Consider the following 23,069-nt stretch of genomic DNA (forward strand, 5'->3'; position numbering starts at 1 on the left):
CGGGGAGCCAGGCCAGAAAGCACCCGACGCCGGAGGTGTTTGCGCCGCGCCGGGCTCCACCCCCTCCCCGCGGCGTGCCAGGTCCTGGGAGGGGCACGCTGGCTTGGGGGTGGGGAGTAGGTGCCCCAGGGGGAGGGTCCCTGGCGGCGGTGGGGGCGGAGAGCCGCCTGCGCATGTCCAGGCTGGCAGCAAGCACGGCCCGGCCCCGGGACAGCCGAATCCAAGACCCTGCGCGATCCCCGGCTGCGCTCCGAGGCGGGGGCTCCCGCTCTCTGCCCACCCTCCTCCTCCGGGATCACCATCCCTACGGGACCTTCGGCCTCTTCCCCGGCCCCTGGGGACTTCACGGAGCCCAGGCCCTGGGGTACCGGATCGGCGCGGGGCGAGTTCTGCAGCCTCGACGGGCGGCCGGGGTGGCGTCGGCTGTAGGGGACACGCCCAGTTGAAGAAGCCTGGCCCGGGCTCCGTGGATCCCGGTCGGGAGCGTCGCTGTTCCTGGCGGAGGCGACAGGTGACTTGACGGGGACCTCTTCGACAGCCAAGCCTCCAGGGCCAGCCGCGCATCTCCTTTCCCAGCCGCTTCGCCCGGGGCGCAGACACCCGGGCCGGGAGCCACTGAAGTTCCGGGTGGGCGGGGAGGCGACTGTCCGTGGTGCTGAGCCGACCGGGCCACCAGCTCCGGGGAGCGCGGGACCTGGATCGTGTCCCTCCCTACAACCCGAGAGGTCTACTGGGCTGGTCTCGGGCTGAGAGCCACCCCCGGCTTGCCGCGCCAACCCCCCCACCCCCATTCTCTTTCTTCACTCTCAAAGTCGCCCCCTTGGGCAACTCGTCCCCGAGGGTTTCCTCGAAAGAATCAGAGGGCGCATCTGTGACAGAGGATCTCTCTGCTTAGCCCCCGTAAGCTGCTCATCCTTAAAAGATGCCTGCCATCATCAGACTGCTTCCCCTGGTCTCTCTCATACTCATCTACTGGGGTAAGTACAGCCCCGTGCCGTGCGAGATGCAGATAATAGTAATCATGCTAACAATAACAACACTTAATTGACGTCGCCGATGAGTTCTCTCTGTGCATGCCTGCCACAACATTGAGCTCCTGGTCACCTCGAAGGGCTGGGATTTTGAGATTACTAAAACGCCCTGCGGCTTGGTTTCCCCCACCCCTAATTACCCTCTCCTTTTTTGGTGGCTTCTAGACCTCCTCTTTCCTGCTCATTCCTAAGTATTTTCCCCTCACCTTTCCCTTTGCTGGAAGGGAATGTGGTCACTGTCATCATTTAAAAACCTACATTGCAGTTGCATTTTATTTCTCAAGGAAAGGTCGAGTCCTCTGGAAATGTCAATAGGTTTTTGAATTCATACCTATTTTTAAAAAAACAGCACAAAAGCCGAGTGCATGAATTTTGAGAGAAAAAATATTTAAACTGTTGATCCATCTGTTTATTTTAATAAGGGAAACAGGCTCCAGCCAATGCTGCTGTGGACTGATAAATAGGCAACTGGGAAATGCATTCCTTTTACACAAACATGTGGGAATAAGCTACTTTGGTGTTTCTGTGAGCTGGTGTTTTCCCAGCAAAATGAGGAGACTCCTGGTTGTTAGCTCCAGAGACTACAATGACCTTGCCTCTCCAAACAAGGGGCTTGTGACAGGAAGGCTGGACAGAGCCATGTGAGGTATAGCTTTTTAGTTGGGTCCCTGAATGTGTGCTAAGGGAATAAAAGTGTCTACGTGGTAATATATGAATACGTTGTAGCAGCAGCATTTTATGGTATGTCAGTGAATGTCTCAGTGTATGTGTGTGTGCAGTAGCATATTAGTATGGACATCAGAATGGATTGGAGAGATAGCACTGTGTGTGTGTGTGTGTGTGTGTAGGAGGGGGTCTGCCTTGGTGTCTGGCTAGCACCTCAGCTGAGATACAGGTGCTCTTCTGCTGACAGATTGTTTTCCATGACCTTAGCTACCTTCCTCCAACCAAAATCAATCAGCAAAGAAGACCATGGACTGTGCCTGCTTCCCTTGCAGAAAGTGGGTGTGGGGGAGCATGCTTCCCTGACTGTTGAAGAGCTTCATTCTGCCTGTGCAGAGTGATAACTGCCTCTGTGCCTTAGCATCACTCTGTCAAGCCTCAGAGAAGAACTCTAGCTGTATGCATTAGCTGGAGTTTGCAGGTGACCAGAGGAAGAGTTGAGCTTCTTGTTGAACAAAATGCCTGATGAGACAAACAGGAAAAGGAAAGGGAGGGGGATGCCAGCCCCCAGGGGGAATCCATCCCCAGTAGACTGCACCAGACTTGGTGATGAAGCAGTGTTGGCTGCTGGTGAGCTTACCTGCCTTTGAGGCTGAGGCTGAGATCTGCTCCAGAGAAATGTTAGAGATGTGTTCACTGCAACAGGGTGAGAGGGTGGATAAGGCTCAAGTTGTACACAAGGGTTGAGTAAGATATGCAGAGGCCTTTGTCTCCTAAACTCTAATCTAAATTTTTAGGGTCTATGTTTGAATTCTAGTGGGTGGAGGGAGAGATCATGCTATAACCCTAAAAGGACTTACAAAGGCTGCTAGAGTCTCAGTTCTGTCTCTTTCTCTCTTTTGTTTTCAAAGGGAACTTATTGGATTAGCTTACAGCATTTCAACCATAGCAGGTTGTAGGTTTGACAGTCAAGGAACCCAGCTGCTGCTCAGTCCAAGAGGCTGGATGCCTCAGCAGTCCCAATCCAGCACTGAAGGCCTGGAGGTGGCCTGCAGAGCAACTGCTCTTCAGTCCACCTGGAAAGCAGCAAGCAGCACAGGAGGCAGCCAGGTGGGAGGGGAGGAGAATACCTTTCTTCCCACAGCTTCTTTTTTTGTTTTCTTTTTTTATTATTTTTCATTAGTTTTTTATTCAGCAAATACAGGCAGTTTGGTACCATGATGAGAGTACCTGGTATATGTAAAGTTTGGAAATCGCCACACGTTATATTGAACACCCCATTCAAGTTTACAGCTAAGAGGGAAATAGTTACATAATGCTGTGAGGATTGGCAGAGTGTCTATCCTTTCCATTCCCCAAAACTCCTTTTGGACAACTAATTGTACTTTCACACACATCCCTGCTCATTTTTGCTTAAATGCATTCCCCTTCTCATATGAACACCAATATGATTGTAAAGAATTTCCATTTATTTTCTGCTGATAGTTAAAACGCTCCCTTATTTCCTTGATTAAATAATATGATGGTAATAGTTAAAAACAACAGTTTATTTAGTTATAGATCTTAAACCACCACAATTGGCTTTTATGATTTGAAAAATATGACCAGTCTTCTTTTAGAAAAAAAGTAATAATTTAAAAACTTACACTGACCTAACAGTTTACAAAACAATCTTTCTTCCTTCCTCTCTCCCTCCCTTCCTCTCTACCCCATCTGTCATTTCTTTTCTTTTAGACAGGCTATCATGTAGCCCAGGCTAACCTTGAACTAACTATGCACATGAAGTTGGTTTTGAACTCTTAATCCTCCCACCTCCACCTCCCAAGTGCTAAAATTATAGGTGTGTGCCACCATACCCAGCAACAAATCAATTTTTAATCTATTACTCCTTTTGGTCCCCACATCAGTCCTAGGTGGGACTGAGGGGAAGGTGTTATTTCCACTTGCAAGGAAAAGGACTTGCCAGAGAGTTGTTTTCTTCTGCTTGCAGTCTTCTATGGCTCCTTCCAGCGCCTCTTGTGGACACATATGGTATTACATTGCAGTTGTCTGGAATCTCTCCCCTGAATGCCCCTTCACCTGTCACCTTTCCCAGGGCTCATCCTTACTTTTACTCCCAACACCTTCTCTGCTCTTGCTTGATTTCCAGAGGGTCTCTGTTTTGGAGATTTTCTCTTTCTCCCTAGCAGCTCTTCTTGTACCTCAGTCCTCCAAGGCTAATGTGATAAACCAAATCATTCAGGATGTTAATATCTAAAAACAACTTCATTCACCACACCTCCACCTTTGGAAATTATTTACATACTAATTAAAGCCTTTCCCATCTTACTGCAGAGGACGCATTCTAGAACAAGCTCAGGAGGGGCAATCCAACAGTGGACACAGGAGAGAAAGATCTGGAAGCATCTGAGGAATTGGCTGTCCTTGGTTGAATAGTCCTTAACAGAGCATATTCTTCTTTCTCGTGTGTGTCTTCTTTCTTACTCCAGACACTGTAGGGGTGAGTTCCAAGCTCAATGATTTAGCCACCATTGTTCCAGATTATGATTTATGGTGAGCAGTGTGGGTTGAGCACTTGCCATATTTACATCCTTCTCCCCCTAAGGATGTCACTGAAGGAAAGGCAGTGATGTGCTGCAGATTCTGGAGTTGGAGAAACAGATTTCACCTGCTGATGGCTACAGCAAAAGTCCTTTTGCAGAAGGCGACAGCTTGCAGCCATTTTGCAATGTGCTGTCCAGGACTACAGAAGCGGAGTCCCCTTATCTTAAAACTGGTTTTGGCTACGAGAAGTTCTGATTTCATCTTGGAAAGGGCGGTACTATTCCACACAGTGCCATTCTACATCCACCATCCTGACTCTGGACTCCGCCTTCCCTCTTCCTACTGTAAATGAACAACTTTGCTCCTACTTCTATCACCCTGTCTACTGGTTCACTAGAACACTGTCCCCTCAGCTATCTGACAGTGTTAAGCCAGCAAATGACTATCTTTCCAACCCCAGTTATTCTGCTGTCACCTTCACCTGAGCAACACCACCTCCCAGTGCCATTCCCCACACCTGCTTCTTCACTTCTTCCTGCTTCTACCCTTGCCCCCCTTCCCAACCCAGCATGTCAGTCAAGCATGCAACTGAGCAGAAATCAGATCATCAGTCTTCTACCCAGAATCCTGCGGGTACCTGCAGTTCCCTCAGTGCAAAAGCCAAAGCTCTAACTGTGACCCACACTACTGTCTGCCTGCTTCATTCCTGCACCCCTACTTGGTTTGCTGTTCCCCACATTGTATTCATTGTTGTCCTTGAATATGACAAGTGCATTCCTTTGGACCCTTGATTTGTTATTTTCTCCTTAGCATGACTTCACATAGGCATCCCTATAATTGTTCCCTCATTCCTTCAGTGACTGCCTAGTGTCTTCTTACCTCTAATGACCCTGTGTCCCTGCCCCTCCCTTCACTTCCCTCTCTCCCTCCCGCCTCTGTCTCACTCTCTCTCTCTTTGTTCTATTTATTTATTTATTTTTTCTGTTCTATTTACTCTACTTTCATTCTCCCCCTGCTGGAATTCAGGCTCCATGACAGCAGAGATAACTGGTTTTTGGTGTTTAGAATAGCGCTGGGTCCACAGAGGCCACTCAAAATATTTGCTAAATAAGTCAAAGATAAAACGTTAATAAATTACACTTATCCAGAGCACACATAAATCAGTCCACAGAATTCACATGACAAAACAACTAGGCATTATCTTTAACACTTGACTGAATAAACTGCATCTCAGAGAGGTCAAGTATTCAGTCAGTCCCAGCCCTTGAGAGGGGAAACTGTACATTCTTTGTCATTTCTTGTCCCACCTCTGAGGTCAGCCACCTTGAACTAACTTGTTTTCACTGCTTCCCACTAAATATGAATGACACCAAGGGTCTCTGTTACACAGAACTCTTACTATATAAAACAATTTCCTTCTCTATCCATTCACATATTTTGCAGAACTATGCCTCTTTTCTTTAAAAAAATAAGGTTTGTGATGAAAACTATAAACTCATCACATGCAAAAGACATTTCTGATTAATTCTTCCTAGATGTGGACTGTCCCTCCCATTAAAGGAGGAGACTTTTTACAGACTGGTGTATATGGCTAGCCAATTTTCTTGAGTGTCAAAAAAGCAATTATTTTTTTTTCTGTTTCAATTTTAAACTTTAAAGTTTTTAAGCTTCAAGTTTAAAAATGAAAGTAAGGAAATGGAGAGATGGCTTAGCAGTTAAGGCACTTGCCTGCAAAGCTGAAGGACCCCACTTCAGTTCCCCAGTACCCATCTAAAGCCAGGTGCACAAGCAGTGACTAGAGGCCCTGACATTCCCTCTTTCTCTGGGGCCAACGAGATGGCTTAGTGGTTAAAGCACTTGCTGGCAAAGCCAAAGGATCCAGGTTCAGTTCCCCAGGATCCACGCACAGCTGGATGCATGAGGTGGCGCATGCATCTGGAGTTTGTAGTGGCTGGAGACCTTGGTGTGTCCATCCTCTCTCTCTTCTATCTGCCCCCCCCCCAAATAAATAAACAAATAAAATATTTTAAAAAATGAAAGTAAAATATGTTGCTTTCTAAGCCAACCAAAGACAAGGTGAACTTTTTGGACTTGCAATTGCTGCATGCCGCTCTGATTTTAAGCTGTAAATGGAGCTCTCTTCCTAGATGAGCAACATGGTGACCACTTAGCATGGGTTAGTTTTCAAATACCAATGTGTATTGTTTCAGTTTTCATCTCAGGGGCTCTTCTGTTATTAGTTTATAAGAAAGGAACATCGGAAGGGGCCTTGAAAGTCCTGATACAGGATCCTTGATGGACATCTCCCTTTTGAATTTTTTAATTACTCAAGAGTAAATTGTCTTACCAGTTCTTTTTTGTACTGATGAACACCTACAAAGACAGAAAATATTTGGTATTATTAATTTAATTTTGAGACGAGCTCTAACTATGTAGGATGGCTTTAAACTTAGCATCCCTCTTGCCTAAGAAATAGTTCTGAAGCTGGTCATGGTGGTGCATACCTGTAATCCTAGCCCTTTTAAGGCTGACACCAGAGGATCATGAGTTCAAGACTAGACTAGGCTATATCACAAAAGCCAGTCTCAAACTATCAGAAGAATAGATTATTGCACTTTTTTTTTCTTGAAACTCTTGTAGCTGCATATAATTGAATTTCCCTTCCACATGCCAGTCTTCAGATGTTTGCCCACAGATCTGTTCTGTGTCCACGCTCAGCACCCTGCTTCCGTCTGCCATCCCTAGCTCGCCAGACCTTGTCTGTAGGCCCCTTGCCATCTTGCTTGTCTCTGGCCCTGCACACACTGAGCAGCTTCCTATTGCAGCCTGTGAAAACCTCACAGTCCAGGCTTGTTCTGAACATTGTGGAACTCCTCCTGCCTCCTTCTCCGCACTGTGCATCTGTTAATGCAGCCCACATTTGTGCTTACTTGGTTGGTAGCTGTGTCCCATTTTTGATTCATTCTGAATTTGCAATCTGATACACTTGCCATCTTTAATGGACTTTGGGCTTCAAGAGGGCAGGAACTCCAGGTCCAAACCTCCATGTAGCACGCAAGGTGTCCCACAACCTGACCCCTCCAGAATTTTAATTTTGTCTGTCTCTGCTCTGCAGAGAGCTTGCTCCAGCCTAAGTGGTCAGCTCAGCATGTTTCCTGCTGCTGTTGCACCTGGAACCATGTGTTCTAAGGCACAAATATGATGTCATTTGACCATGGCTTTAGAGTACTTGATACCAGAAACTGTGAAGGACATGGGACCCTTACAGCATGGGTCACATTGACCTTTCCTCACCAGCCCTTTCCTCTTTTCTCCCAACCCAGCTACAAGTAACTGACTGTCCCTCTGTGGGGATGGAGCACATCACTGGCACACTTTCTTCTGTGGTCTGGTTTAATCAGGATGTATTCTGCTAGTTTGTATATGCCTTGAGTACATGATGTCCAACTTTGGATCTCAAGTCTAGCAACAGAGCAGGCATAGAGTGGTTTCTGGTGACTGTGGGGTGAATGATGGGGTGAGTGCATGGTTGATGCATGGGATGATGGTCTGTCTTCCACCTAGATTCGAGGACATTAAGGAAAGGCTCTGTCTCCCACGTAGACTTGAGGACATTGAGGGAAGGCTCAAGTCCATCCTGTCTATGTCTTTGCTGCTTCCAGAAGTCTTTCAGTGTTGGGATGATTCATGTCTGCTCCATCTCACTCTGTACCTGTTCTGATTATGTGTTCCTAGGGAGTCCAGGTAGAGATGTGGACATGGTTATTTCCAAGTTTGTTTCATGATTCTTCCTTCTCTCTGTCTTTCCTTCCTCCCTTCTCATTCCCCTTTGCCTATTCTGGCTATCCCCTCCCTGTCACCTGTCCTCTCTCCAGTGGGACTCTGCTTCCCTGTGTGTGTGGAGGTGCCCTCGGAGACGGAGGCTGTGCAGGGCAACCCCATGAAGCTGCGCTGCATCTCCTGCATGAAGAGGGAGGAGGTGGAGGCCACCACCGTGGTGGAATGGTTCTACAGGCCTGAGGGCGGTAAAGATTTCCTTGTATGTCCCATTGCTGCCTCTGCTCCTTCTTTTGCTGGCTGTGCTATTGTATATCTGGCTCCTGACAGTCTGGGCGATGATCCGATATACACTTGCTCCTTCTCTCTCAAGCACAAACAAAAATGCTTAGCAAAAGTCCACCTTAGAATAGCCCAGAGTCTTGACAAAGCAGAGCACTTAGCTGGCCACTACCAGCCCTGTTTACAAGCAGGGGAAGATGGACAAAGAGGTAAGCCATATTGAGAGCTTACTGTGCACTAAACCCCCTGGAGGCCTCTTGGAGGTGTGTTCATTCCATCTTCTACACTGCACTGACTCGAGGAACTAAAGGAACATAAGGCATCTTATGAAACAGCACAGGTGAGAGCTGGAGAAATGGCTTAGTGGTTAAAAGCTTGCCTGTGAAGTCTAAGGACACTGGTTCAAGGCTCAATTCCCCAGGACCCATGTTAGCCAGATGCCCAAGGGGGTGCACGCATCTGGTGTTTGTTTGCAGTGGCTGGAGGCCCTGGCGCGCCCATTCTCTCTCTCTCTCTCTCTCTGCCTTTCTGTCTCCGTGTGTCGCTCTCACATAAATTTTTTAAAAAGTAAAAAACAAAAAAAAAAAAAAAAGGAAAAAGAAACAGCACAGGTGAACACTTTTAATTCTCACAGTCCCAACGAAAGAAGAAAGACAAAGATTACCAAAGCTGCTGTCAACTGGTATGTCCAGTATAGCCCCATCTGTACGTGAATCATTTAACAACTTCTTCCTGTCCCTTGCCTCCCAAGTAGCCGCTCTCTCCACAGAGAATCTCTACTTCCCAGTGGCCTGCAGACTAAGAGATTTGCTCCTGGCAGGAAGAAGAAGCCTTCCAGTCTATTCCCCTGTGCCGTGGTGGGCATTGGTTCTAGTTGGCTTCTGTCAGTGCCCTGGGTTGTTAGTTACTTAGAGGAGCATCTTAGAGGTGACTGTGGTTGATATTTCACCAACTCTGGAGCCTCGTTGCCTGGGCTTGATTCTCTTCTCAGCACTGTTTAGCTCTGTCCTTGGACACATTGCTCAACCCATGGTGCTTCAGTTTTCTTCTCTGAAATGAGGATAGAAAAACTATTGCTACATCATGCAGCTGTTACCAGGGCACATGAACTCGAACTTTTAAGGATTTAGGCTAGTTCCTGAAATATACTAGTTGGTATGGTATGTGTGTGTATGTGTCTGAGAGAGAGAGAGAGAGAGAAAGGAGAGGGAAATGAGTTCAAAGAGCTTAGATTTGAGCCTAGTATTCCAATACAGATCCAAGGCCCTTCTTACAGCTCCATCTTGCCCTCCTAAGAACATGTTTCCTCTCCACAGTGATTTACTGGAGACAACAGCTCAGTAAAATTGAGTTTTACTTGTTCCTCTTCCATTCCTAATTTTGGGTTCTATATGGTGTTTTGATATAGGTTGGCCACAATCTGCTGTCACAACAGGGACCGGCAGAGGCATCCTTGACTCTGGCTCGGGCTTGATAGTGAAACAGCGTGGAGGCACAGCTGAGCCCGTCGCCTGGCTGGCAGGCAGCTGAGACTGTGGCAGATGCGAGGGGCTCGCGGGCCTGAGGCTGGCACACATGCTAGCTGCCTGCAGTGCTTCCAGGCTCAGGCAAGCGGGCGACTGAGGAGCTGAACTACACATTGAACCTCTGCGAATGTGAATCTGAATTTCAGTTGCCACCTGTGGCTACAAAAAACTAGATGAATAGCAGAGCCTAGAAAGAAAAAATGTGTCATGTCAGAGGATGGAAGTGCTTAAAAAGGAGTTTAAGAGCCTAGATTTCAGCTCTGTTGCATTCCAGGCAAAGCCTCTCTGCTAGTAACACGTCAGCATTATGAATTCCCTTCAAGGCCTGGTCTGGCCATGCCACAGCCCCTCGATCAGTATGGGCTGAGATCCAGGCTTTCACAGCAGGGCTGTTAGGTGTCTTCCTTTGCAACAAAGGTGCTTTCTTAGTGTCTTTATCCTGTTCTCTGCTGGTATCCCATGGCCCATCTTACTCTCTTGTTCCCCTTCTGTCTCTGCCCTTCTTCCCTCACCACATCCACATGTCCATCTTTCTCGGTCTTTGCTATCTTCCCTTCTCTTCATCTCACACTCATATTCTGAGTTTCCTAGTGTCATTCCACCCTAGCTTCCTTGTCCATGCAAAATTCTGCTCTTTCCCTAAACCCTGTCTCCGTCTCAGCTCTCTTGTTCTACACAGCCTCTTGCCTTTACCTGCTTTGGTCCTCTCTCTGCAGATCTACGAGTATCGGAATGGCCATCAGGAAGTCGAGAGCCCCTTCCAGGGCCGTCTGCAGTGGAATGGGAGTAAGGACCTGCAGGACGTGTCTATCACTGTGCTTAATGTCACTCTGAATGACTCTGGCCTCTACACCTGCAATGTATCCCGAGAGTTTGAATTTGAGGCGCATCGACCCTTTGTGAAGACCACACGGCTGATTCCACTCAGAGTCACTGAGGAGGGTAAGGCTGAGGCATGGGGTCTCTGTGTGAGGTGAGGACAGGGACTTCCCACACATGGGATCCTTGGAAAGTACACAAACCCATGTGTTCAGATCCACCTTCCTTGAGTGGCCAACTTCCTGCAGCCGGCCCTACCAGTTTGCCTTTCTGTGCCTGTCCTCAGAGCAGGAAGGCTTAGAGGGGATCATAGCCTGATCTCTTCCTGGTCTCCTAGAGAAGAGTGAGAGCTTCCCCAACCCCTGCACCTACTAGTTCAGAGATGTCCCTTACTCTGACCTGTGATGAATCAAACTCAAGTGTTTCTCTTAAAATCGGAGTCCAGAATCTTGGGTGGTGGGGGGGAGGGGGCAAACTACTTTGGGGCTGCTTCTGTCCATGGACTCAAAACTGCGGCTCTGGGGCCCTTGCAAATGTTTCTTCCTGTGTCAGAACATGGGCTAGGCATTTCCCTTTGTGTTTCCTCACCTTGGAAAATCCATGACACCATTTCATTCAACCTTCCTCAGACAGTTTTTTCCAGCATATTCTTTCTTATTTATTTATATATTTATTTTTAATTTAATTTATTTATTTGAGAGACAGAGCAAGCAAGAGACAAAGATAGTGAGAGAATGGGTACACCAGTGCCTGTAGCCACTGCAAATGAACTCTATGATGTATGAGCCACCTTGTGCATCTGGCTTACATAGGTCCTGGGGAGTTGAACCTGGGTCCTTTGCCTTTACAGAAAAGTGCCTTGGCCACTAAGCCATCCCTCCAGCCATCCATCATATTCTTATAACTGTCCTGAGACATAAAATGGCAAGTAGGGGGGATGGTGTGGCACTGAGCATGAAAGCAGAGGTCAAGAAAGACAGGGCTCTTCCTAGGCAAGGAAGTGAGGGGTCTTAACGTCTAAGCCACGAGTTGATTTTTTTTTAATTACTATTATCATTTCACCATGATAAAAATAAGATGGCTGCATTCTGAGAGTGAATGACACAAACACTATGGCTAACTAAAGTGGAAGGAAGATCTATTCTAAAAGTGTAGACCTGATGAGCCACTTCCCCTCCTAGAGCTTGCCCTCTCTGATGAGGCGTGCAGGGAATGGATGGAAAAGCTCTTTGAGGTGTATGCATCTGCTCAAAAGTTCCATTACCCTCAGCTGTTTACACACTTACTCCCTGGGGAAGGGGCCCTGGCGCCCTCTCCTGTTCACCATCAGTAACTGTTGGCTGGTGCCAGCCTGGCATAAGCAGGTCCCTCCTTCCCTACCTCCTGTTCCCTGGGACTTTGGCCTCCAGAAACCCTAGGGGCACAGCCAATGGGAAGGTGTGGAACTTGGCACTGGAGAAAGCCCCAGATAAGAAGAAAAACAAGTTCACAATTTGAACTACAGAGCTGTGATATAGTACGGCTAGAAAGAAGCTTGGCTCATAGATAATCTGGAAGCCTCCATACCATCGTCACAGGTGAGTACAGTAGACTGGGGGTGAAGTCGGTATGAATCATCTTAGGCACTTGGAATGTGGAGCTCTAAAGAGCAAATTGAGGGCTGGAGAGATGGCTTAGCGGTTAAGTGCTTGCCTGTGAAGCCTAAGGACCCCGGTTCAAGGCTCAGTTCCCCAGGTCCCACATTAGCCAGATGCACAAGGGGGCGCACGCGTCTGGAGTTCGTTTGCAGTGGCTGGAGGCCCTGGCGCGCCCATTCTCTCTCTCTCCCTCTATCTGTCTTTCTATGTCTGTCGCTCTCAAATAAAAAAATGAACAAAAAAATATTTAAAAAAAAAGAGCAAATTGAAGAACTTACTTAGAGATGTAATGCAATGTAGCATCAGAAGCAGGACCCGCTTCTAGACCAATCGCTTGTCAAGTAAACCCTGTTCCCACTGAATCTTTTCTATTTAGCACCATCCCACCTCCCACGGCTTCTTCTTTTGCTTCTAAAACTCCTTGAGATCCCCTCACACCAGATACTCCCTGTCCTTGTATTACTCAGAGGCACACACCTCACCATGACAGGAGCCCACTTCCTCCATCCTGAGATCCTAGAGACTCTGCCTGGTTCTCATTATTCAAGTCTGATTTTTTCCAGGCGTAGTCTCTCCCCTCTGCATTCTAAGACAGAAAGCTGTGCTTTCTCCCACAGGTGACTGAAATACTGAGAGGCATGTTCTACGTGGCCAGTTCCAGGCTATTGCCCTACAATAGAGATAGTATGATTTAAACCGAACATAACACCCATGGTTTGTCAGGCAGTAGCAAGCCCATGATTAGATATTTGAGGGGAATTTTGAGCTTAGGCTCAGAATGATTGTGCATACATGAGTACACACACAGACACACACACACACTAATTGTGCCCAAGCTTTGCTACATACTTGAGTAAATAGTCATTTCCATTGAGTCTCAATTTATAAAGCTTCATTTGTCACCTCCAACTCCAGCTGGAAAAAGAAACTTAAGGAGCCTCAAGGTCTTGGACTGCTTTTCTGTACTGCAAGTCATGGCTGAAAGTCTTTGTTATACTTTTAAACCAATCAAGGCCTTGAGAACGACTTGTGCCCTGTGGGTAATTGGAAACCATGAATTTAATTTACTGGTGGAAACTGACAAGGGCAGTGGTGACTTCAGTTCCCCTTCTTCCATGAAGGGAATGTACACTATGAAGACATTTGCCACGAGGTTTTGCCATTGTTGTTGACCCTAAAGCAAAAAAGATCAATTTTATTTACATTCACTCATTCAATTAATATATACTGAGTACTTCTAATATATCAACATGCCATAGAAAGCTGGCAATTCAGAAGGAAACATATTCTACTTCATTAGTGAAAAAGAGAGACATCACAACTTAAGCTGGGAATGGTTAGGATGGCTGAAAACTGCTTCTGTCCTTGGGTGGGCTGATGATGACTGGTGAAATGACTCTAAATATCGCCTCTCTGTGGGAAACAGCTCTACTATTTGTGGCCCAGATGCCATAGGTGGTTAGAACAGAGTGTGTTTCTCATGTCTGTGCAGACTTTTATACCTATAAGATACTGGTGTTTTGTGATTCTGTTGGTTTGTAGTGCTGGGGATGAAACCCAGTGCCTTGAACACTGTAGGCAAGCACACTACCCATGAGGTGCACTCCAGCCTACTTAAGAGGTTCTTAAGTATACCAAGTAATGTAACATTCACAACAAACCTGACTGGTGTGAATTATTACCCCTCTTTGTAAATTGAGACTCAATGGAAATGACTATTTACACATATGTAGCAAAGCTTGGACACAATTTGTGTGTGTGTGTGTGCATGTGTGCTTGTGCGTGTGTGTGTATGCACAAACATTCTGAGCCCAAGATTCCTTTCACTGTACCACTACTTCCACCCACTGCTGTCTCTCATCCCTATCTCCAGAAGAGCTGAAAAAGGTCAGGAAGTGGCTGGGGAAATGTCTCAGTGGGCACAGTGTTTGCCACAGAAGCAGAAGGACTGTAGTTCAGATCCCTAGTACCCATATAAAATGCCAGGCACGGTGACACACCCAGCGCTGGAGAGATAAAAAAGGGTCCCCAGGGCTTCTTGACTAGCTATTCTAGGTAAATCAGGTCTAGCTCTAGGTTCAGTGTGACACCCTGTCTCAACAAAGAGTGGAGAACAACTTAGAAGAATACACAATGTCCACTTCTGCCCTCTACACACATGCACATATACACATTTGAGCACTCACACACATATGAACACTTACATATACACACTTGAGACATGAAAGTGAGAAACTAACACGAGACAGATGATGTGACCTTCTTCTGACACCCTCCTTAAGTTCCTTTAAGCTCGATGCTTATTTGAGCTGTACTTACTAATAGGCTTCATCTATCTAGGACCCCAGTGACAGCTGTGGGTTTGTGGGAGACATATTCTGAACCCCATTTTCCTCCTCGCAGCTGGAGAGGACTTCACCTCTGTGGTCTCAGAAATCATGATGTACATCCTCCTGGTCTTCCTCACCCTGTGGCTGCTCATTGAGATGATATACTGCTACAGAAAGGTCTCAAAGGCTGAAGAGGCAGCCCAAGAAAATGCGTAAGTCCAAGATGCCTAAGTAATAATGGTAGGTCCCATGTTTGAATATCCATGCTCTCAGAGGTGAGGTGTTAAGCAATTTATATGCAAATTCTTTCTTATCATAACAAACTACAAAGCATACATTATTATACCCATTGCAGATGAAGATAATAAATCTGGGAGAGTTTTCTTAAGGTCATCCTAAGGCCTTAAGTTTGAACTAAGGCTTGCTGTCTCATGGCCTGCATGTTTAACCCCATGGAAAGGACCACCAGCTGCCACTACAACTCCATAAAGTCAGCATGACCATAACCATTCTCCAAATGCCGAAACTTGCTCACAGAGGTTAGTAGATTGTTGAGGCTGGAACACATAGTGAGTAAAGAAACTGAGAATTAGAGGCAAATGAATATTCCAATAGGCTGGGGACATGGCTCAGTGGATAAAGTGCTTGCTACACAATCATGAGGACATGAGTTCATATCCCCAGCAGCCATGTAAAAATCTTGGGCATGGCCAGGTGTGGTGCTGCATGCTTTTAGTCCTAGCACTCGGAAGGTAGAGACAGGTAGGATTGCCATGAGTTTAATACTACCCTGAGACTACATAGTGCATTCCAAGTCAGCCTGGGTTAGAGTGAGACCCTACCTTTAACCTCCCCCACCCAAAAAATAATAGTGGACATGGCAGTGCATACCCATGATCCCATCACTGGGAGGGAGAGACAGGAGGATCCTTAGGACTTGCTGGATAGCTAGTCTAGCTGCCTTGGTCAGTTCTAGGTTCAGTGTGAGACCTTGTCTCAAAGGGCTAGAGAGATGGCTCAGCAGTTATGGCACTTTACCTGAAGAGCCTAATGACCTAAGTTGGATTCACCAGGACCACTCTAAAGCCACATGCACAAAGTGGCACATGCATCTGGAGTTTGTTTGCAGATGGCTGGAGGCCATGGCATGCCCATTCTTTCTTCTAGCTCTCACTGCTTGCAAATAAATAAATAAAATTACTTGAAAATACACTAACTTGGGCTAGAGAGATAGTTTAGCAGTTAAGGTATTTGCTTCAAAGCCAAAGAACCCTGGTTCAGTTTCCCCGAACCAACGTAAAGCCAGATAGATGCACAAAGTGGAGATGTTTCTGCAGTTTGTTTGCAGTGGCTGGAGGCCCTGGCATGCCCATTTTCTCTCTGTATGCCTGTCTCTCTCAAATAAATATATAAAACACTAAAAAACAAACAATAATAACTTGGAGAGCAACTGAGGAAGACACCTGACACTGACCTCTGGCCTCCACATGCAGACACATAAAAACATGCATGCCATACACACATTTACATGTTCAAAACAGGACAGAAAATATGCTTATGTCTTTCCTGTGTGAGATTCTGGCTTTGGTCCCCACCACCATACAAAAAAGCAAACAGAGTAAAATACTTAAGTCACAAAAAGGCAAGTCAAAGTATTGAGTAATTTACTGAGAGAAGGACAGGCAGATTTGACAGAAAACAGAAATATTTTCTCTGGGAATGAAAAATATAGTCAGTAACATATGCTCAACAGATTGTTTCAATGGGAGGTTAGATATTGGAGACAAGAAGGTGAACACGAGGAAAGGAATGTCTTCTTGATCCACAGGCGTGATGCTGGTAGATCACTGCTATGATAACTCACCCTCAGAGATTTTAATTAGCAACAGTATGAAAGTGATTCACATCTAGTAGAAATGACTGCAAAGTTGGGATTTTGATTTTTTTTCTACCCAGACTAGAAATATATACTATACTCTCTCCTGATGCTGAACAGCCAGGAGGCCATGCTACAGGGCATTGCATTGCTAAGCTATGATGATTGGTAAGGTAGGTGTATTAAATTCATTACACTTTTTTATCAAAACACTCCCCGTAAATAAAGGAAAAATTTGAATAGGATCAATGCATAAATCTATATCTAAACACAAGCTGATAAATGGTAGCTGCTAAAATAGCCTACAGCTGATATCCTCTGTATGTTGAAACTCTGGATGAAATTCTTGCAACATCAGAAACATTTCAAGAATGCCAACTCTCTCCACTTCTATTCAATATTGTATTCAACATATATGTGGAATGCTAAGTAAATACAAAAAAGGATAAGATTTAGAAAGGAGGAAACTAAATTATCTAACTCATACAAAACGTATCATTACCCACCAAAAATTTCCATATGAAACATTAGAACTAGTAAGGATAATCAACGTGGTTGCTGATACAAATAAATATTCAGTCATGCATTTCCTTCAGTGACAGACCACATACATGATGGCCCCATAAAATCACATTACCTACCAACAACATCTTAGCCAGCTCAGTTTGTGTACTTACAGTTCATGGTGTTCACACAGGGACACCAGTTCTGATAATGCGTCCCTGTTGTACAGCAACAGGCGGCTGTGTAAAAATCCCTATGGGGAGATAGCTCAGAGCACTTGCCATGTAGGCATGAGCGCCTGATTCACCCTGCCTTCGGTTCCCCAGCACTCAGGTAAACAGGTGGGCGTGGCCACTCATACCTGGAACCCTAGTCCTGTGGGAAATGAAACAGGAGAATTCCCTGGGGCTCTCCAGTCTGACCAGAAATGGAAGTACAGAAGGCTCAGTGAGACTGCCTCAGAGGAACAGGACATGTGTGCACATGAAGCATGTCTGCACACACGTCATGACTACAACACACATGCACCATTCTACACACACACCACACCCCACATACAAAAAGGAGAAAGATTTTTTAAAATTCTAATTGAAATTACAAATATTCTCCAGTACCTAGAAATAAATCTGATAAAAAAAATGTGAAGGGCTGGAGAGATGGCTTAGTGGTTGAGGCACTTGCCTGCAAAGCTTAAGGACCCAGGTTCAATTCCCCGGTACCTACGTAAACCAGATGTGCATGGTGGCACATACATATGGAATTCATTTGCAGTGGTTGGAAGCCATGGAGTGCCCATTCTCTCCTCTGCTTCTCTCTCTCTCTCTCTCTCTCTCTCTCTCTGCTTCGTTCTTTCTGTCTTTCTTAATAAATAACAATAACTATTTTTTAAAATGTGATATTAAAATTACAAAACCTCACTAAAAGACATGAAAAAAAGGCAAAAAGCTGGAGAATAAAACTTAAGTATTCTAAATAATTCTCTCCCAAACTAATCTCAAAATTCAATGAAATTTCAATATGTATTGGATTTTTCGAGGAACTTGATAAAGTCTTCTTAACGATTACATAAAAGACTAGTGGGCCACAGACAGCTTAAAACAAAAGACAGCCAGTTAGTAAATATTTTAGGTGTTACAAGGCCATATAAAGCCCTCTGTCACATCATTCCTTTGTCCCCTTGTTTGCAACACATTAAACAAGTAACTATGGTTTGTGGGTCCGATTTTGCTTACATGTACGTACTCTAAGCCAGTTAAAAGAATGAACAATACAATTGGAAGTAGCTAGTAGGAGATGGGACATGAAGATTTCTTATAGAACTACAGAGAAAACAAATTTGTGATACTAAAATGAGATTGCCAATGCTCCACTAAACAAAATAAGTTGTGAGTACATTTAAAAAGTAGGATGTAAAATTTTATTAAAGGAACAGAACAGCACACCACTACACGTGAATAGGGAGGGCTCACAAATAAAAACAAGACATATCAAACAAGGAGGAAAGAACAATCATTTTCATTATATTAAATGTACGAATCAATGCTTATTACAAGAAACCATGAGAAAATTATAATCATAGAAAACAGACTGGGACAAATCTCCATGAAAATTCAATGAGAAAAAAGTATAAGAAAAACCAGAAAAGTAAATAAACAGTGAAATTACAGAAATAGAGACTATGATAGCCCTTAAATATGTGATAAGATGTTCAATTTCACCAGTACTCAGACAAATGAAAATTAATGTAACTATGAAAGAGAATTCCATACACACTCAGTTTGCCAATATTTTAATCTAATACCACCAAGTCCTGAAGACAATATGACTGAGTGAGAAGACGTGGCTGGTGGATCATGCTCCTAGACAAGTCTGGGAGGTGTCCATTGTTCTAATCTGCTGAGAGGGCAGTTCTCATTTTGTCTTTATTTAGCCAGACAGAAGTGGAGAGCTGTTCTGGCAATTGCCTTGTCCTGGGCCCCTGCTCCTTCCTTTCTCATGAGCTCTCTCACTGACCCATTGCTTCTTTTCCCTTGCTCGCCCTTACAGATCTGACTACCTTGCCATCCCTTCAGAGAACAAGGAGAACTCTGTAGTGCCCGTGGAGGAATAAAAGTGGCATGACTTGAGGTGATTGATTCACAGGGGCCTGGGAGGGTTTGGTGGGTGTGGGTGGCATGTTGTACAAGTGACTTTGTCATCTATAACTGAAGTGACTTTAAGTTTGGTCCCTTTTATCAGTTTCTACTCAACTAAGCATTCCCACCCTCAGAATACTTTCTTATCCAAATTACAGTGCTCTGGATCATGTCAAATCGTTCAGAAGACAAACTGCTTTGGCTTGTGTGTTGGGCAATGTAACCTGCCTGTGGTAACAAGGCATAGTAACTCTCCTACTCCATTTTTGGTCAAAGTATATTAGGGCTGGGTTGGGCCAGACATTCTCAGTGAATTGTTCTATCATTGGTAGGGTTTTCCAGGTTCAGTGACATCAATATCATCAGGAAGGTGCCCCAGGAGTTCTGCCACATCCGTCTGTCCACTCACCATGTGTTACCCACCCTTGAGCTGTCACTTCTGATTTTTGAAGTCTATCAGAACTCTATACATCTGACCTTGCCAGAACTGAGGAGCCAACATGTCTACCGGGACTCAACCATACCCTGTCCTAGCCTTCAGACAAGCAGTTCCCATCCTGACTAGTTTTCTCCTGTGCTCCAAATGACTTTGGACAAGTGTTGGAAGGAAATTCCCTCTACCCTCTCACTGGCTGGAATTGGCTCATTTTCTATTTCTTTGAGAGAACAGATATCTTGCTGGAAGGCAGCAATGATTCATTTGGTAAAAGCAAAAGCATGCCCTATGCGTGAACTTGCTGAAGCTTATTCAAGTCTGTGGCCCACTTGGCCAGAGCACCAGAGAGAAGCATGCCTCTCTAGGTTTTCCTGGAACACATGTCTAGAAGCACGGACTGAAATGCTCTCTGGAGTTCAGAGCTTGGACTGGACCCAGCACTTCCTAGAAGCTAAAGGCAGAAATTTAGGAAGGACCAAGGGCAATTTAAGTGATTCTTAAAAGTGACGTTAACATGTTCATGATATTACTGGATTCATGGATGTGTGCTCTTCCTGGTGAGCACACCACCTGGGCATTGAGAATGAAATTCCCAAGTTCTTCCTTTCAGAGTTTCTGTGGCTCAGTATTACTCCTCATTTTACAGGAGACAACTGAGACACAGGGCTCAGCTGAGTAAGAGACTTAAGAGGTGAGCTTTGATGCTACCCAGTTCAACCCCTGGGACCCTGGGATAGGAGAATTTGTTTTGGAAAAGACTCTGACATTCAACTTGGATACAGCCATACCTCTTGCAGAAGCACAGATTTGGGAAGGATGGCCCAGCTGAGGACAACTACAATGGATTCAGACTAGTCCAGAATGCCCAGAGGACGCGAGCTAGGCCTGCAGCACTTCCTGTACCGGCGTGTGAATCTGAAACATCCCCCACAAGAGGTGGCATCCAAGAATGATCTTGAAACTAGTGAAATGCTTTGTATAGTCTGAGATGGATGGCGAACAGTAATAGGGCAAAGGTGGGTAGGTGGCTTCCAGATACCTCACCTACTGATCTGTGATGTTCACGCACTTCCCCCTAGATTTTAGGAGAGCAGTGAAACAGTGGGAATATTTTTAGTCAAGATCTCCTTTTCATTTTAATGACTGGTCCAAGTGCAATAACCTTCAGTGTGTAGTGAGAACGAGGGCAGGGGGCCTTGTGGGATATAAAAGGATGAAAGCAACTGGGATTTCATATGAATGATGTCCCTGATATCTGGAGCGATCTGTAGGAACAACCATTCTTCACTGGTGTTGGGCTTCATCTGCCAAGGTCATTCTTTCATCTCTTCCATCCCTGGGAAAGTACTTGAAACAAGACCCCAATCTTGTTGACGAAGATATTTGCAATAAATTCAAGACCCTTCTTATTGGTTAGTTTTCTGCACCGTGCTTTTGAACTAAGGGAGGTGATATAGAATGTTTGATTTTAATTACTTTATAGCTCAGTATATAGGCCCGAGTTAGCACAGAGCTTATCCAGGCAAAGGCTGGTGGATGCCTGCCAGACCTTGTAGCAGTAGCAAGCTACTTCCTCCCCTGCACTTTCTCCTCCTTCCCGTAGACCATGCATCTAACTCGTGACCAGGTAGTATGCATGACTCTCTTCCCCCTTTTCTCTCTTCTTAAAAAGTCCAGCACAAATATCAGAGTTCTGAGTGATTTAATGTAGCTGAATAATAACAATTCGGTGTCCTCTATAGGTCATCTTCTGTGCCCTGTTCTTTCCTAACTTCTCAATTCTTCTCATCTTTGCTAGTTTTAGTACAGCTATGTGGACTGCAGAGTGTTTTTGCTCTGATTATTTTCTCTTTCCTCCTCCATATATACCTGGTCCAGTGCAGTGAATGCTATTAAGTCAATGTTATCAATAAAGAAACCGAGGTTGGGATTCCCCCCAGTTTTTCTATCGTGGGACCCTCCCAGCTAGGAAGGGAAAACTCCTTTTAGCATGGGAGCTTTTCTTTTTTATACTCCCCCTTACAATAAATCATTCATAACTAAAGAAAGAAAAGGAAAGGAAGTTAAGGTTTTTGGACACCAGATAGCTTTACTAAGTCACCAGGTCTTCCTATTTTAAATCCTAGGTCATTTACCACCTAAACCATGACTGTTTCCTTCCCCACTTCTCCTTTTCCTCCCCTCAATTCCCATTCATCTCTTTGCCTCTTTTGCATCTTCTCTTAGCTCAAATTCCACTCCTAATTTTTTACCACTTTGCATCTTGGGAGCAGCTAAAAACATACTTTGAGAGTCCATCCCAGTGTATTTCTACTTGGTCAGTAAATCATTTTCTTCAGCATTGCAGTTAAAATCCTTTCTTGAAGACTTGATGATTATAAATCCACAAAGTACTGTGATCACCAGCCTACTTAAAATGTTCACCATTTCCATTTCCTCCCACGTTCCTGTACAAGACCTGGACTAAATGCGCATAGCTCTGGAAGCTTTATCTGGTATGCTATTGCTCATTGAAGGGCCTAGAAGAGTTCTCAAGGGCTATAATCATATAGAGACCTATCTGTTGACTCGGTGCTGGATATGTCCCATGACTGGTCCTCAGTAACACAAGTCACTAAAGGTCCAGCAAGGCTAATTTTCCCTTTCTTACTTCTTAACAGCCATGAACTTGATTACTCAATTCAGTTGGTCCTAAAGTGCATGGCCCCGTTTGCCTTTACTGTCAGCTCAGTCTTGTATCAAGCCCCAACTCCTGGGTGGAACTTTCTCGACAGCCAGTGCTTAGACCTATCTAGGCCTCCATTTTCAATCTGTTTACCAGACTGATTTTGGTTTTTCCATCACCAAACACCTTCACATGCAGGCTTTCCTCTGAGTTTATGGTTTCACTCTAGATATCCAGCTAGAATTACTAGTAGAAAAGGAAATTTTCAGAGAAAGAGAAATGCTGGGAAATGTGTAGTCAATGAGAGGTTAAGAAAAAGAGACAAGTCAGGTATGGTGGTACATGCCTGTAATCCCAACTCTTGGGAAGCTGAGGCAAAAAGATGTCTGTGAACTGCCCTCCTCAAAAAAGAAAGGAAGGAAGGAAGGAAGGAAGGAAGGAAGGAAGGAAGGAAGGAAGGAAGGAAGGAAGGAGGCAGGGTGTGGTGCTATAAGCCTTTAATCCCAGCACTGAGGAGCCTGAGGTAGGAGGATCTTGTGAGTTCAAGTCCACCCTCTGAGTACATAGTGAAGTCTAAGTCAGCCTGGGCTAGAGTGGGATCCTACCTCAAAAAAAAAAAAAAAAAAAAGTGAGTTTGAGACCAGCTTGGGCTACAGGTCAGCCTATAGTGGTATGCTTCTGTAATTCTAGGTATTTGGGAGGCTGAGGTTGGTGAATCATTTTGAGCCCACAGATTGGAGACCAGCCTCAGTGACATAGAGACTATTTCTCAAAAACAAAAACAACAACAAAAAAAACAAGCAAAAAAAAAAAAAACCAAAAGCCCACCAAAATATACCTTTCT

At 45.0% G+C, this 23,069-nt stretch overlaps 1 protein-coding gene across 2 annotated transcripts; it reads left to right on the forward strand.

The window, feature by feature from the left end:
• The first annotated feature begins 159 nt into the window (after positions 1–159).
• Positions 160–22,749, forward strand: Scn3b (sodium voltage-gated channel beta subunit 3). 2 transcript variants are annotated; one of them, XM_045145816.1, is made up of 6 exons: positions 160–977; positions 8,114–8,277; positions 10,540–10,765; positions 14,683–14,821; positions 19,036–19,116; positions 19,457–22,749. In XM_045145816.1, the coding sequence occupies exons 1-5, from the start codon at positions 923–925 to the stop codon at positions 19,097–19,099; spliced, it is 648 nt and encodes a 215-aa protein (XP_045001751.1). In that variant the 5' UTR covers positions 160–922; the 3' UTR covers positions 19,100–19,116; positions 19,457–22,749. The 2 variants fall into 2 exon arrangements, with proteins under 2 accessions (XP_045001751.1, XP_045001752.1); XM_045145817.1 differs by lacking the exon at positions 19,457–22,749 and adding an exon at positions 19,283–19,439.
• Positions 22,750–23,069: the final 320 nt, after the last annotated feature.

Source organism: Jaculus jaculus, chromosome 3 (genome assembly GCF_020740685.1).
Source record: "Jaculus jaculus isolate mJacJac1 chromosome 3, mJacJac1.mat.Y.cur, whole genome shotgun sequence".
Classification (NCBI taxonomy): domain Eukaryota; kingdom Metazoa; phylum Chordata; class Mammalia; order Rodentia; family Dipodidae; genus Jaculus; species Jaculus jaculus.

What these genes read in the sequence shown, in the direction of transcription:
- Scn3b (XM_045145816.1), top strand. Translation starts at nt 923, where the DNA reads ATGCCTGCCATCATCAGACTGCTTCCCCTGGTCTCTCTCATACTCATC. An exon ending in TCTCATACTCATCTACTGGG is followed by an intron (nt 978 to 8,113) that starts GTAAGTACAGCC and finishes TCCTCTCTCCAG; the next exon opens with TGGGACTCTGCTTCCCTGTG. An exon ending in ACTCAGAGTCACTGAGGAGG is followed by an intron (nt 10,766 to 14,682) that starts GTAAGGCTGAGG and finishes TCCTCCTCGCAG; the next exon opens with CTGGAGAGGACTTCACCTCT.